Raw genomic sequence first — 16,180 nt, 5'->3', positions numbered from 1 at the left:
GCAATTGTGCCCTCTGCTTGTTTGCACTCTGCAGTGCGAACGTCCTGTTCCCACTGGCGGAGCTCTTGCGTCAGTGTTTGTCGTATTCCTACCATCATCGATATATATGTGCCCCTTATAACCGCCTTGTGTGTATCCCATTCATTTGTTCTAGAGCTCGTTGTCCCGTTTAGGGTGAAATATGAGGCAATGTGAGTAGCTATTTCTTTTCTGAATGGGGGATCTTGCAGTAATCGTGGTTGGAGACGCCAGGTTGGAATGCAAGCGCGTGGCCTGCCCCATCTAATGTGAACAATAAGTGGACAATGGTGGTCTGAGATTACTTTTGCAGTGTATTCTGCGCCCGTGATTCTGTGAGCTAAGTATTAAATCTATACGTGTATGTAATAAATGTACGGGGGAATGGTTTGAGTATTCCCTTTGAGGATGCAGATGTCTCCATACGTCTATCAGGCGACGGTCTGTTATCCATGATTGTAGCATCTGTAAATGTTTCCTTACTGGGGCGGCTACTAATGGGGGCGGGGGTGATCTATCCATATCTACTTGTCGGATGCAACTCATGTCCCCTCCCCAAATACTGGGTGAGGTTTAGTCGTTTGACAGGTATGAGATCGTATTTCGTAGGAATTCGCCCTGTATGACATTCAGGACATATATCCCATTAATTACTAGTGTTTCGCCATCCAGCGAGCCTACTATTTGTATAAACCTGCCTTCTTTATCTGTTGTGCTGTGTTTTACTGTGTATGGGACCCCTGGGGCTATCCAAATCAGTACTCCTCTTGCAAAGGTCAATGTCCCTTAACCATATATTAGTCCCACCCATTTCTTCTCTATCTGTTTGATATCTTCCGGTGTGACATGCGTTTCTTGCAGTATGGCTATGTGTATGTGGTGGCGTTTTAAGTATGCGTTTATCCTATTACATTTAGACATAAGAAAATCAACAACAACAAAAAAAGGATATTTTGGGCAATGCGCAACTTTAAACAGTGTGGCACAACTGGTGCCTAAACTAGAGTCTGTGCAGTTCAGTTCCATTTGGGCACCGTTCAGGTGGTGGGGGGACGTAGATTAATGGAGGTCGGGCACCTTATCGGCCCACCACCATGATGCTTTTTTCCCTGCGTAGCCCTGGATATGATAGTTTTATCCAACACTAGTTTCCCGTGACCTACAGAATCAGCGCCGGGTCGAGACTTATCGTGGAATGACCATATTTGTCAGTTTCCACATACTTGGAGGGGGGAGAACTCGACCCCAATTGTTTCAGGGCTAACGAGCTCACTCAGGACAACTTCTGCGAGTCTTCAAATTTCGTCTGCCAGGCGCGGAGTGAGGTCGGGGCAGCCCAGCAATTGGGAGAGGGAGGAACTGGAGCCACTGCGTAGTGAGCTGCTGTTTATGTCCGCTTCGCTTTTAGTGTCTGATAGCGATCGTGCAAATGTACTAGTGTCTCTTAAGGTTTTCGCCTGGTCGGACGCCATCTGTGGCTTTGTTGGACGCGCCGTAGTATTTTTCTTTTTCTTGGAGCTGGGAGTGATCCATCCCTCATTTGCTGTGTCATCATTGGATGGTTCAACCAGGCCCTTGGCATGTATCCATGTCCATGCATCTTCCGGAGTGGGGAATATAAGAGTCTTTTCGTCCACTATTATTCGGAGGCGAGCTGGGAACATAAGTGAGTAAGTGATTTTGTGCTCACGCAGTAGTTGTTTAATTTTGACATATGATTCTCTTTTACACTGTACTCCCATTGTGTTGTCTGGATAGGCAGTTACGTTGCTGTTTCCTAGACTGACTGTGCTTGAAGTTATGAAATGTTGGAGGACTAGATCTCGGTCTCTGTAATTTAGGAACCGCGCTATCAGAGGTCGAGGTGGAGCGCCTGGCCGCGGAGGTCTACCAGGAATTCTGTGTGCTCTTTCTATCACTGTTGCTTTGGTGGAGTCTTGTATTTTCATTATGTTTTTCAGCCAGTTCTCTAAAAATTCCTCAGCATTGGGTGATTCTGTTCTTTCTGGTATTCCCAGGAATCTGATGTTATTACGTCTGGAGCGACCCTCCGCGTCCTCGGCCCTGCGTTGTAGTTGCGTCACTTCCATTTGTTGAATTTTAGTTCTCATACTTGTGACCCCCAGTTGGAGTTTTAGTGCTAATTCTGTGTTGTTGACCCGGTCCGTTAGCTTGCGATGGTCTGCACGGAGTAGTGTGACCTCCATGACCGCAGCATCGATTTTACCCTCAAGTGAGGACTTTGTATCCATTATTGCTTGCAAGAGTTTATCGAATTGCAGAGAGTGGGTACGCAGCATTTCGCTCACCTGACGGAGTGTTGTGATTTGTGCGTCGGAGTCACTTGGGGCGGGTGGGATGCCACTGTCCATGTGGTTTCCCGGTTTGGGCTTGACCACTGCTGATCTGCTCGTAGAGGCCGGTTTTGGTTGGGATTGCCAGAGGGACGCAGAGCGCGCTGGTGATTTAAAGTCACTCACGACTGAGGGACTTTGCAGGTGCAAGCTACCAGGGGAGCTGTGCATGCCTCTATGGTTGTACCTCCCCCAAAAGCTCCAGAGATCTTGTCTCGATTTGGCAAGATTACTGAGGAGACTCTTGTTCCGCTGTGATGTTTGGTGTAAACTTGTTTTGCCGTGGGGGGGGGGGGGGGGGGGGGGGGGAGGGAGGGTTGGAGAGCTCTCAACTGTTATCGGGGTTCTAGGGAGCCATTGCCAAAATGTGCATCGTTTAGTCTTTTGTGTCTGTTGGGTTAGTGATTTACCCGATTTCAGTTGTGGGGGTGATTTGTGAGGTCCGATTGAGCCTCCGGTCTATTGGTTTGCCTTTGTGTTCAGTTTCTTCACTGCTTATTTCCCCCTTCAGGTGCGTGAGGAGTTTCAGGTTGGCCTTGGGATCTAACGCGGTGCATTGACAAAGGGTGGGCAATTAACGAAAGCTCTGTCGGTTCATATGTTCGCTTTATGGGGACTGAAAGGGCCTTGTTTGCTTTCGATCTTGGGTTTTCAATCACTTTACACTAGTGATTACCTTCTCCCTGTTTTTATATTGTGTTTGTATCCCCCCTTTGTTTTTTTTGTTTGTTTTTTTTTTCCCTTTTTTCGTTTTCTTTCAAGTGCCCCCAAATCCGTCACTGTCGCCGCCTGCTCGGCAGTCCACACGGGCTCCTGCCCGCCTGGTACCGCTCAGCTGCTTCTCCAGCTCGTCAGCCAGATGAAGTAACGCGGCGAGCTGAACACTAGTAATTGCGGGGACGAGCCACTGCTTCTGGGCCAGCGCATGTAGATTAAGCCGCGCCCCACTCGGCGTCTCTCCATGGGAGCCCCGGCCCGGGCGCAGCGGCGAGGACAGGGCCGGTCGGGGACCTGGGAGGCGGCGCCAGGTAGCGATCAACACCACCACACCCCCCCCCCCCAAGCCCACGCAGCCCATGCCCCCTCAGGACAGGTAAATTCAGATAGGCCGCAACTCGATCGGCTTTTCACCTTGGGGGCTCCGGTCTGGGCGCACGCGGCTCGAAGGCCCAGCCCGACCCACCGCCGCAGCGGAGGCAGGTCCGGACAGAGACCCGGGATGCCCGCACTCTGTGGCGATCAGCACTCACCTCCTCCCCGGCGTCCGCAGCTCAGGCCCCTCCAGCGCAGGCTTCGGTCACATCGTTCTTGTGCGGTTGCACTGGTATTTTCGATATTCTGGAGAACCCCTGCTTTGTATGGGAACCTCCTCACGTTGCAGGTGCGGGCTTAGGGCACCACAGGGATCAGGATTTCTGCAGATTTCGGTGGGCCGTGAGCGGAGCTCTTGGTTCAAGCGTCCGCTCCGGCCACCATCTTGGCCACGCCCCAAATGCAATTTATCTAAAGGCAATTTTTTTATTTATTTGTGTAATCACTTATTGACCAAATGGTATCAGCAAATGCAAAGTCACAGACCCCACACCTGTTCCACCAATGTAGGACGTTGACTCTCTATATGGTGCACTAAAACGAAGTATACTGTGCAGAGTCCAATGGATCCCCAATTGCTTTGCAGTGGCACAAGTAGATAGGATTAACGCTCTATTTTGTGGTAGTGTGGGGGAGCAGTTAGGCTTACCAGAGGGTAGTACTAAGCATCTGTTGTGGTCAGATAGGCAATAAATGAGACACACTCAAAGATTAAATACAAGACCAATTTAGAAAAAAAACACTTTTTTAATGAATACTTTGAAACCAAGATCTTTGTTACAAAGTAAAAACGTTTTAAAGAATACTTTGCAAAATTAGATACAGTGCAATTTTTTAGTTCTTTAATCTTAACCTATGGTATGAAAACAAAGTCTGCAAACAGGTACTTTACAATGAGTTATGAGACCAATCTCAGAGACTTAAGTATTGAGCAAGGGTCAGGACCACACCAACGGGTCACTCCTGCCAGCATGGGGGCCACCCAGTGCAGAGGTGTAGTACGGTGACGGGTGCCCAATGCATTTCAATGGGGATTGGCCTCAGTGGGAAAAGGCTCCAGGATCTGGCAAGGAAGCCAGTGAGGGAAAACCAACAGGTAGGTAATAACGATGGGGTGCTCAGCAACCTAGGTGCACCTTTGGTCCTCTTCTCCAAGGCCCAGGGGCGACAGATGCAAAAGTGTCCTTTGGCATTGAGTTTGTGTTGGAAAGCACTTGCAGTTGAGGGGTTCTGTGGTCTGAGGCTGCAGGTATCGTCAAGGAGTCCAGGAGGGGTTAAACCACAGTGGACAAACTCAGGAGAGCTGGGAGATGTCATTGACACCAGGGATCCACTTCAGATTGGGCCTTAGGCGACGGGTGCAGTGGTTGTTTTAGGTGTCAGATTTCTCTCAACACAGAGGCTGCAGCAGGAAACTTTGGGGAGTCTGGGGTGGGGGGGTGGGAGGGTGAAACCATGGTAGAATCTGGGGAGCTGATGTAATGGATGTTGAGTGTAGTAGTGACTTCAGGTGTCAAGTCCTTGTGGTTCCGGAGGCTGCAGAATCCTTTGTTTAGAGTTGGGTGGAGAGCAGGTCTTCTGCTCATGAGTCTTTTTTCTTTTTAAAGATGTTTATTGCCACTTAAGTTTTCCATACATAACAGGCCCAAATGGACTCCGCAATGACACAAAACCATGAAGTGGCTCTCTATTGCTCCTTTGGACCTTGGCAATACAGAGGAATGCGTTGCCATGGGGAAGTGGTCCATCACCTCTTATGGGACTCTTTCCTTGGTGCTTCTGCTGTTGTTGTTATGGTCCTTCCACCAACTGGTGGCGGTTCGACCCCCCCCCCTCACTCTGAGGTTTCATAGTACTCTCTCCATGGTCCCCAGATCTTGAAGAACTTCCTCGGGCACCTTCTGCCCTTGTATGTTACTTTTTATGCCATCATATACATGTCCATCACAGTCCTCCACTCCCTCAATGTGGGCGGGCAGTGCTCCCCCCCCCCAGTGTCTTGCTATATCCCTCTTTGCCACAGCTGGCCCTAGGTTGCCAAAAAGGAGCTTAGATTGCGGGAGGTCTACTTTCGTGGGTATTCTCAAAAGCACATATTTGGGGTCCATTGGGATCTCCACCTCTAGCACCCTCTCCAGTTCTCCCAGGACTTTGGATCAAAATGTGTGAATAGAGAGACAATCCCAGAGCGTGTGGAGGTTTGTCTCCCTGTGTGTCCCACATCGTAGACTGTCAGGTGACTCCACCCTCCTGAAACAATGACCCCTCGTCCTGCCATAGTAAACTCTGTGTAGGATCTTAAATTGTATTAATATTAGGCGTATTCTAATTGCTACTTTCCGCGGATGTATCACGGCCGCCTCCCAGCCTGTGTCGTTTATAGTCCCCAGCTCCCGTTCCTGTTTCTCTCTTAGGCCTCCCAGTGTTTCTGCCATATTTTTATTAATTGCTCTGTATGTCCATGAAATTGCTTTCTGATCCAGCTGTCTCAACAGTAGCCTCCCTTCTAATGGGACATAATCAGGAAGTTCGGCCAGGTATGAATTCTCTGCATGCCATGCATATGAGCGTTGCAAGTGGTATTGTGTTTGTAGGTTGTCGAATGACTGGAGTTCCCCCTCTGCAATCCGCTCTCCCAGGCGGGAAATCCTGAACACGTCCCAGGTTCCAAAGTCTTGTAGTTTCCCCCAACTCCCTCAATCTACTGCCCTATCACAAAGAGGGTTTTGCACGCAACTTTTACATGCCAACCCATTTTGTTTCCCCGCCCTGGTCCCTGCACTTATCACCAATTGTGTAGGTCCCAGGGGTCTCTCCATCCGCTTCCCCGTAGAGATAATGCATGTGGGTTTGTTTCTCAAACTGGCTCCTCTCCAGCAAATAAGTGGGGTCGTTCACGGCGCATATATCCAGTCATTAATTACTATTAGGTCTGCCACCCAGTAACAGGCCAGGATATCTGGAAGGGGGGGGGGGGGGTCGCCTCATTAAATGGGTTGCGTGGGAGCGTCTGTAAGGAAACAAGAGTGTCTTCTGTTCCAAAGTAGCTTGCGTACATCCCCCCTCAAGTCTAGGGAAAATATTCTCTGGAACGTTAGCAGGGGTGTTTTGGAGAATGTATAATTTTGAGAAGGCTACCGTCGTATATAGCACCGCCTTGCCGAAAAAAAGAGTCCGTGGCAGCTTCCCCCACCCCACCCAGATCAGTACGGAAATCTTCCATGGCATTACGACTCCGAGACCTTTCTGGGTCCTGGGTCACATATGCAGTCATGTATTTGAATCCCTCTTTCTCCACCTTTAGGGTACTCAGCCTGGTCAGATGTCCCAGGCGTCCTTCCGCCAGGTAAAGACTCTATTTGGACCAGTTGACCCTATAGCCGGATAGGGCACCAAAGTCTAAGGTTTTCAGGATCTGGGGAAGTGTCTCCCCAAGTCGGGTGATAGAAAGGAGGACATCATCTCTGTAGAGCGATATTCATTCATCATCCCCCATCCCCTGTTCTTTCTGGAATCCCGAGATACCTGGGCGTGTACGGACTGTGCATGCCAGGGATTCTAAGGTGATGGCGAACAACAGTGGTAAAAGCAGAAAACCCCTGCCTTGTCCCATCTCTACTGGAAATTCTGCAGACACAGTCCCGTTTACACAGACTGTTGCAATCATGTTTGTATAAAGTGAGGTTACCCAAGCCATGAATTTTGGTCAGAACCCAAATCTCACCAGCGTTGGCATCATGTATGGCAAGTAGTCCGCATCAAACTAGGGACAGCAGTAAATGGGGTGCTTTTCTCAATCTCACTGCGCACAGCCAGTTATGGAGTTTGCAGAGATTGTGTCTTGTTGACCTCTTGGTCATGAAGCTGGACTGGTCTTGGTGGCACAGGGAGCCTATGACAGCAATCAGTACCTTTGCCATTATAATTGCCCATATCTTGGTCTCAATGTTAATGAGAGAAATCGGGCGATAGGAACAACAGTCAGAGGGTGGTTTCCCTGCGTTTGGGGTCACCACTAATGTTGCCTTTTGTAGGTTCCATGGTAGAGTGCCCTGTGCCCTGGCCCCATTAAACAAGGTGAGTAGATCAAGACATAGAATGTCTGCATTCCTCCTGAGGAGCTCCGCCTGGAGGCCATAGGGTCAGGGCGTTTTACCTGTCTTCAGTCTGCCCATAGCGACCCTCACCTCTGTCAGATCCAGTTCCCCTTCTAGGGAGCCTCGGTCTCCTGTGAACATGCCTGGGGTTTGCACTCCCTCTAGATAATTCCTTAGTTGGGAGGTCTCAGCAAGCTTATGTTCTCTATATAGCCCTTTGTAGAACATTGCGAACTTGTCAGCTATTCCCTGGTCGATGGTATAGCACACACCATTTGCCCCCGTATCTGGTATAGCCAGTGCACTTCCCTCTCCCAGTTGCTTAATCATGCTAGGAGCCTGCCTGCTATATCACCCGCTTCATATAGGGGATGTTGTGTTGCCAGTGCCTGGGCTTTCGCTTCCTCGTTTGCTAGTGCTTGGTGATCTTTACTCAGAATCGTGATTCTGCGTATAGTAGAGGGATCGTCTGTCATTATAAACCTCCCTTACAATTCTAGCAACTGATGCCGTAGGAATTCCATTTCGTGTTTCTCTCTTTTATTCTTATGAGCAATTATGTTCTGGGCCCTGTCTCTGAGCACCACCTTGTATGCTTCTCAGATAGTAATCGCAGATGGGACCAAGTCTTTATTCTCCTTGAAATATAATTCAGTCTCAACCCTAATCTCCTGGGAGACCTGCTCGTCCTTCAGATCCAATGCATTCAGTCGCCAGTTTCCCTGCTTCTCCCAGAGTCCGATCCCATTGCCATCCACGGGAGGAATAGTCTGACATTTCCCCGGCTAAGTACTCTACTTCTATCTGTCCCACTTCACCTGCCGGAGCCAGGATATAATCTAGACAGGAGAAAACCTTATGTGCCCCTGAGAAGTGCAAGTATTGTCTGGTATCTCAGTGGTCGCCATAGGTCAGTCAACCATGACCCACACAAATCTAGTCAGGGAGGTTTCCTGCGGGTGTGTTGGTGTGGCTCCCAATCTGTCTGAATGTGGATGTATCACACCATTAAAGAACCCCCCCCGCCCCAATTAGGAAAAGGTATGTGTTTGACTCTAAAAGGATCTATGGCAACCTATTGTATGCCTGCTGCTGGAGACCGGGCAGAGCGTAGACACATTCAAAGGTCACCTCTCTCCTTCCCCACCTGCTTTGAACCAATACGCATGTTCCATTGGGGTTCCCTCCAAATTTTCTCTGTGGTAAATGGGGGTGACTTGCTCATCAGCACTGCCACCCTTCATGAGCAGGAGGTGAACCCAGCAAGTGCTAGCATGACCCTCCCTTCCCCCCCTGGGAAGGAGCACTGCATACCTCATAGGTGGGTCTCTAGGAGCAAGACTATCTGGTTTGTGCAGCTTAATGCACGCCGCCACTAGCCCCCTCTTCACCTTGCTACCTAAGCCACTGACATTCCAGGATAACGCTGTCAATCAACCATTATCCCCCATCCCGTCGGCGAGCACGACTCTGTACTGTTCTGAGCCGCCCGGGTCGGCATATGCCCCCTTTAACGGTTTATGCATTTATCTGGATCCTTTCCGTATAGAGTCAAATTCCCCCTTCAACAAGCAGGTGCCCCTTTCCCCTCCCCCCCCAGACCTCTGGCCCTACCCCCCTGTTCCTGCCGTAAAAATACATATCCCCCACCTTTACAACTACTCAGCAGAAAGATCAGAGGTCTGTAGACTCTCTCCCCTCCCCCCCAATCAAATGTTACTGCAACTTGTAACTTAGTTCAAACAAGTGGGATGTAGCACCCCTGAGTGCCACAGCCTGGGGGCTCAGAGCCTATCAACGTCTAATTCAGCACAGGGAGCTGGGGGCTCTTGGAATTACATATCTGTTTAATTCTGCCCAGTCAGTGTTCAGTTTACTTCAGTGATCTATAGTGTCTGTCGGATCTGATGCATTGTCCCCTGGTGGTGGGTCCCCAGATTCCTTGGGCAGTTGCTCCAAGTGGTTAATAGCCACTGCCAGGGAGTTTGGTGCGGAATCTTGCTCCAAATACAAAACCTCTTTGGAAGGTGACTATGTTTTAGTGAGTAAATTGCTATGCTTTGTGGTGGCGGGTGGGTCCCCCTCAGACTCCGAGGATGGGTTTTATCCCCTAGTCTGCCAGGTCAGGAACTTTCCTTTGCTTCCTTTCGGTCCGAGGGGAGTCCTTCCTTTTTGACCTGCGTTGCCCTTCAGGACAGGCGAGCTTCTGGCATAATTGTGTTCCTTCAGCTCTCCTTCAAGGGGAGGTGCGACCACTCTAGCATAATTGTCCAGTGATCTTTTTTACCTCTTCGTCAGGTCTCAGTGACCAGCTGGGCATTGGGGACAGCGAGCGGCTTCTGGGGGTATAGAGTTTCAATTTGTGGTCTCCTCCAGAGACCCACGTTTCAGTGATATGGGGTTATGGCAATGGGGGTCGGTACTCTACCGCTTCTCAGTGGGCTTCAGCCGGTGAACAGTCAGTGCGGTCCACCTAGCCTGTGCTGCCTGGATCTTTATGCCTTCCCTAATGGGGGATAACGTGGTTGCTGCGGTGTGTCCTGACCCCCTCCTTCCACCTTTGCGGTCTCATCTAAAGTGCCCTCTGGGTGCATGTACTGATAAATCAAATTCTGGCATCAGTGTGGGTTCACCAATACGAGATATTTGATACCAAACACCTCTATCTTCAGTGAAGCCATCATATGACTGGTGAACTCGTAGTGACCAGTGTCCAGCACATGCATTTAAAATGGTTTTCCTGGTCCCCTACTATGTCAGAATTGACAAATACATAGCAGGGGTAGATTTGATCGGACAGATATCCCCTCACATGTAATATACTGCACCCTGCCTTAGGGCTGGAAGGTCTGCAAGAGGTGTGAATTACATAGATTGCATGCAGTGTTAGGGGACTTGGCACAGGCTTTGTGCCATGTTGTGTTTTCACTTTTGTTTGCACCAAGACAAGCAGCCTGCAATGGCAGCATGTCATGTGCTTGGTGAGGGGGCCCTGAAGGTGACAATACATGGTGCTGCAGCCCTTCGGGACCCTCTTTAGTACCCTAGGTTCAAGGGGTACCATTTACTAGGGACACAGAGGGTGCTAAAGGTGTTGCCAATTGGGGAAACAAAAGTGCAATTTTGGGGAAGAGATCTAGCACTGTGGACCTGGTTAGCAGCGAACCCAGTGCTCTTCCAGTCGAAATTACATCAGATACCAAGGAAAAGGTGGATGGGTAACCATGTCAAAAAGGAGCACATTTTTTACAGAAGCCAAGTCCCCAAGTCCTGTAATGGCTTCTGCAATATTTCTTTTCAAGTTGCAGCCAGCCAGTCAAAGCACTAACTGCAATTTTGCTTTGAAATTTCTGAATGCCAATATATCAATACATTTTGAACCTTGATTTCTCCATAACTACTGAACAAATAGGCACCACATAACAAGCACACTTTCAAGGTAAATATCTAGCTTCCTGCCCAATTTGGTGCAATTCCTTGAGCCATTTTCATAGTATTGCCGTTCAATTTTCCTATGGCAATTAAAGTTCAACATTTTTGCATATCCTGATAATTGGACTCTCACGAATGGGAAAGTAGTGCTAGGTTAATACTAGGTGTTTAAAATTATTTGTCATTAATTGGATCTATGTTTATTAATAAAAATAAAAACAATCCCTATGTTTTGTATTGCTATCTGTCCTGGTGGTGGTGGTGGTCTCATTAAACAGGCGGAAAGTTATTCATATTAAGTTTACACTCCTAAATTTAGTTGTAGGCACGGATTTTCACCCAAATGTAAATCTCTCCTAGGAAATAATGAATCACAAAAAAAGGGGGAATGCCAACTGGGTATAGGAGTAAATCTACATGTGAGTAGATCTAAACATAAATACCTTTGTAAATTGGATCCATTTTGTCCCAATTTATGAAGCATTATGCCACGTTTAGTATCAATAATCAACTTCTCTCCCACCATTGATTCCTGCAGTACAACTCTTCCAGCTCCTCTTCCAAAGCTCAGTGGAGTTCAACCTTCCTTACACTCATAGCACATGTGGATTATGCTACATTTGTTTTTCTCTCTATTTGCCTAGCCATTATTTCCCTCTTCTTTCTATGTTCTAGCACAAACTCTCTCAATTTATTCAAGCCGTAGTTGTCTCTCTGTCACTCTACCACCTTTATGTCTCGCATTTCTTCCTAATTATCTTTCTCTAACCTTGGCATCACTCCTGTTTTCTTGGATGAGTTTGTGCACCGTTTTATTGCACTGATGTCTTCCCTTTCTATTATTTCTTACTGAATCTCTTCCTCCCAGTCACACTTTCCTTGCTCCCCTTTTCTCACCCCCTTCTTATCCTTTTTGCTCTCATTCTATTCATACTTCAATACAGGAACCCGTAACTTCCTTCTTTCGCCTTCCTTCTCCTTTTACCTTTTTCTTTCCTCCTCCCTTAGTCTAATTATCACACAATGCTTGCTCTTTACACCCCAGTTTCTCTGTATCATTCCTTTCATGTTTAAGCCTTCACAATTACCAACTTTGAGACCTTACTCCTGCCACGTGAACAATGCCTTCAACTAGTTCATGTCTACAAATAGTAATTACAAATGTCCCAGATATTAGGGGCGTTAATACGGCACCTGATGTTACCAATAATAGGACTATCAGTCATAAAAGGGTCCGGAAATTGCCAAGGGATCACAAATTGATTACCTAGACTACAATGTGTAACATCATGTGGGCTTCCTGCTTTTGCTTTGGTTGCTGAAGGTAGTCTTGTTACTGTAGTCTTGTTTACCAAGGAAAAAGGCCTGCAGGTATGACCTGGAGGTTTCTTTCCCTGGTTAAAAAATAAAATTAAAAAAAAAAACCACAGGATAGGTGCACCCTACAATACTAGAATCTACAATGCCACCAGTATATTGTGTTCCCCACTAAAGAGAATATTAAAATCGTATTACCTGGCAAAGAAGCTAGAGAACGGACCCAAGATTTTCATTCTGCTATCCAGGTAATTTTCCTGACAGGAACTCAGATCGTTGGTCTCAATAGTGGAATTCAATGTAACATCCGAAAATTGTGCTTCATCGCTTTCTAGAGTCACAATTGCACTGGAATTACTTGTAACCATGAAATCCACAATATCCTCATTGCTAATTGACAATGTTGTTGACAGTTCTGTACTAAGGCTCGAAACACTACAGACTGAAATATCATCACTTCTAGTCTGGACTCTAGAGGATGGACTGTACAATTTGGCCGTGTCGTAGCCAGTTCGTGGAAAAGTTGAAGATTTCCGCACACCAGTGTCATATTCTGAGCTTACAGGAAGTGTTGGCACAGATGACGGGAGTGTGCTTTCACTTTGGAATGTTTTCTCTTCAACCATGCCGATTTCCGGGCTATTGGTCCGGTTGGGTAAAATACTGCATTGCACAGGCTCTGGATTGCCTATTTCAAGAGTTGGAATGCCAGAATCTGCAGACTTGAGGCTGCTTCGATCATAGTTGGGTCTGTAGTCTGGTAAGGACAGTGATCTTGGACACTTTGAATTCCGGTGCTCCAATGAATGAATGTTGCTGTCCACGCTGGATGCCTGAATCGTCCTCAAGTTTGATTTTTTAACATTGTTAGACGCATTTACTTCATTCATACTGGACAATGTTGTAACTAGAAAAAAATACATATGAGCAGAAAGTTTTAGTAAGTATAATAGTACACATTTAATAAAACATTTATAAATTCATGAAAATAATGGTTTGTAAAAATGTTTAAATGCCATACCTAACTTAAGTTGTTTAGAAGTAAAAATCAAGCGCAAACATTACCCACCCCTTTCAACCAAAACGTTTGCAAATATATATTCTGTGTGAAATTTTTTGGCATCAAATCAAATCAAATCATTAACATTTATAAAGCGCGCTACTCACCCGTGCGGGTCTCAAGGCGCTAGGGGGGAAAGGGGGGGTTATCGCTGCTCGAACAGCCAAGTCTTTAGGAGTCTCCGGAAAGCGGAGTGGTCCTGGGTGGTCCTGAGGCTGGTGGGGAGGGAGTTCCAGGTCTTGGCCGCCAGGAAGGAGAAAGATCTCCCACCCGCCGTGGAGCGGCGGGTGCGAGGGACGGCAGCAAGTGCGAGGCCAGCGGAGCGGAGGGGGCGGGTGGGGACGTAGAAGCTGAGGCGTCTGTTGAGGTATTCCGGTCCCTTGTTGTGGAGGGCTTTGTGTGCGTGGGTGAGAAGACGGAAGGTGATCCTTTTGCTGACTGGGAGCCAATGCAGGTGTCTCAGGTGTGCGGAGATGTGGCTGTTGCGGGGTACGTCGAGGATGAGGCGGGCCGAGGTGTTTTGGATGCGTTGCAGGCGGTTTTGGAGTTTGGCGGTGGTCCCGGCGTAGAGGGTGTTGCCGTAGTCCAGGCGACTCGTGACAAGGGCGTGGGTCACGGTTTTTCTGGTGTCGGCGGGGATCCAGCGGAAGATCTTGCGGAGCATGCGGAGAGTGAGGAAGCAGGCGGAGGACACGGCGTTGACTTGCTTGGTCATGGTGAGAAGAGGGTCCAAGATGAAGCCGAGGTTGCGGGCGTGGTCTGCGGGGGTCGGTGCGGTGCCGAGGGCCGTGGGCCACCAGGAGTCGTCCCAGGCGGACGGGGTGTTGCCGAGGATGAGGACTTCCGTTTTTTCAGAGTTCAGCTTTAGGCGGCTGAGCCTCATCCAATCTGCGACGTCCTTCATACCCTCTTGTAGGTTGGTCTTGGCGCTGGCGGGGTCCTTGGTGAGGGAGAGTACAAGTTGGGTGTCGTCGGCGTAGGAGGTGATGATGATGTCGTGCTTGCGTACGATGTCGGCGAGGGGGCTCATGTAGACATTGAAGAGTGTCGGGCTGAGCGATGAGCCTTGAGGTACGCCGCAGATGATCTTGGTGGGTTCTGAGCGAAACGGAGGGAGGTAAACTCTTTGGGAGCGGTTAGCGAGGAAGGAGGCGATCCAGTCCAGGGCCTGGCCTTGGATCCCGGTGGAGCGTAGGCGGGTGATTAGGGTGCGGTGACAGACGGTGTCAAAGGCAGCCGAGAGGTCGAGGAGAATGAGGGCGACTGTTTCACCGTTGTCCATCAGGGTTCTGATGTCGTCTGTGACTGAGATGAGGGCGGTTTCCGTGCTGTGGTTGGTTCGGAATCCGGTTTGTGAAGGGTCGAGCAGGTTGTTGTCTTCCAGGAAGGTGGTCAGCTGTTTGTTGACGGTCTTTTCTATTACCTTGGCTGGGAAAGGTAGAAGAGAGATGAGGCGGAAGTTTTGCAGATCGCTTGGGTCAGCCGTAGGTTTCTTTAGTAGGGCGTTGACTTCAGCGTGCTTCCAGCATTCGGGGAAGGTAGCAGAAGAAAAAGAAGAGTTGATGACGGTCTGGAGGTGCGGGGCGATGATGTCGTCGGCTTTGTTAAAGATGAAGTGCGGGCAGGGGTCCGAAGGGGCGCCGGAGTGGATAGAGTTCATGATGGATTTGGTTTCTTCCGTGTTGATGTGGGTCCAGTTGTTGAGGGTGATGTCCGGGGAAGCGGGTTCAGTGGTGTATGGTTGGGTCTGGTGTCCGAAGCTGTCGTGGAGGTCGCTGATCTTGCGATGGAAGAAAGTGGCGAGGGATTCGCACAAATCCTGTGAGGGCGTGACGGCGTTGGCGCTGGCGCTGGGGTTGGAGAACTCTTTGACGATGCTGAAGAGTTCTCTGCTGTTGTGGCTGTTTTTGTCTAGTCTGTCGGTGAAAAAGTTCCTTTTGGCAGTGCGGATCAGGTGGTGGTGTTCGCGTGTAGCGTTCTTGAGGGCGGTCATGTTGTCCGCGGTGTGGTCCTTGCGCCAGGCCTTCTCAAGGGCACAACAAGTTTTCTTTGATTCTTTGAGGGTGTCAGAGAACCAGAGAGGTTTTTTGGTGTTGGTCTGTCGATGCGTGCGTTTGAGGGGAGCAAGGTTGTCAGCGCAGTTGGAGATCCAGTTTGTGAGGTTGAGAGCTGCGTCGTTGGGGTCGTGGTGAGGGTGGGTTGGTTGGCGGCGAGAGCGGAGAAGAGTTGCTCTTCAGGGATCTTGTTCCACTGTCGACGAGGGGTGGGTTGAGTGCGGAGGTGGGAGGTCTCGCGTCGGAATGTGAAGTGGACGCAGCTGTGGTCGGTCCAGTGTAGGGCAGAGGTGTGGCTGAAGAAGACATGTTTGCTGGCGGAGAAGATAGGGTCGAGCGTGTGTCCGGCGATGTGGGTGGCGGTGTTCACCAGTTGTTTGAGGCCGAGGTTGGCGAGGTTGTCGAGCAGGGTGGTGGTGTTGGGGTCGTTGTTTTGTTCCAGATGGAAGTTGAGGTCGCCTAGGAGGATGTAGTCCGGTGAGGCGAGGGCGTGCGGGGAGATGAAGTCGGCGATGGCGTCGATGAAAGGGGCGCGTGGTCCGGGAGGACGGTAGACGAGGGATCCTCTGAGGGTGGTCCTTGGGTCGGTGCGAATCTGAAAATGCAGGTGTTCAGCAGCGAGGGGGGGGTCTTCGGTGGAGGTGGTGACGCTGATGGAGTCTTTGAAGATGATGGCGACACCTCCTCCTACTTGGTTGGTGCGGTCTTTTCTGGAGATCTTGTAGCCTTCGGGGATGGCGGTAGCGATGTCTGGAG

General features: G+C 49.2%; 1 protein-coding gene across 6 annotated transcripts in view; it reads right to left on the bottom strand.

Moving 5' to 3' along the window:
• The window catches only part of TBC1D14 (TBC1 domain family member 14), a 490,570-nt gene that overhangs the window by 385,081 nt on the left and 89,309 nt on the right, over positions 1 to 16,180 (bottom strand). For all 6 annotated transcript variants that reach the window (XM_069203187.1, XM_069203189.1, XM_069203206.1 and 3 more), the window contains one exon: positions 12,509 to 13,217. In XM_069203187.1, the coding sequence (XP_069059288.1) occupies positions 12,509 to 13,217 (709 nt within the window). The remainder of the gene's footprint in view (positions 1 to 12,508; positions 13,218 to 16,180) is intronic.

This window comes from Pleurodeles waltl, chromosome 1_2 (genome assembly GCF_031143425.1).
Source record: "Pleurodeles waltl isolate 20211129_DDA chromosome 1_2, aPleWal1.hap1.20221129, whole genome shotgun sequence".
NCBI lineage: Eukaryota > Metazoa > Chordata > Amphibia > Caudata > Salamandridae > Pleurodeles > Pleurodeles waltl.
This window is presented reverse-complemented; position numbering and strand designations above follow the sequence as displayed.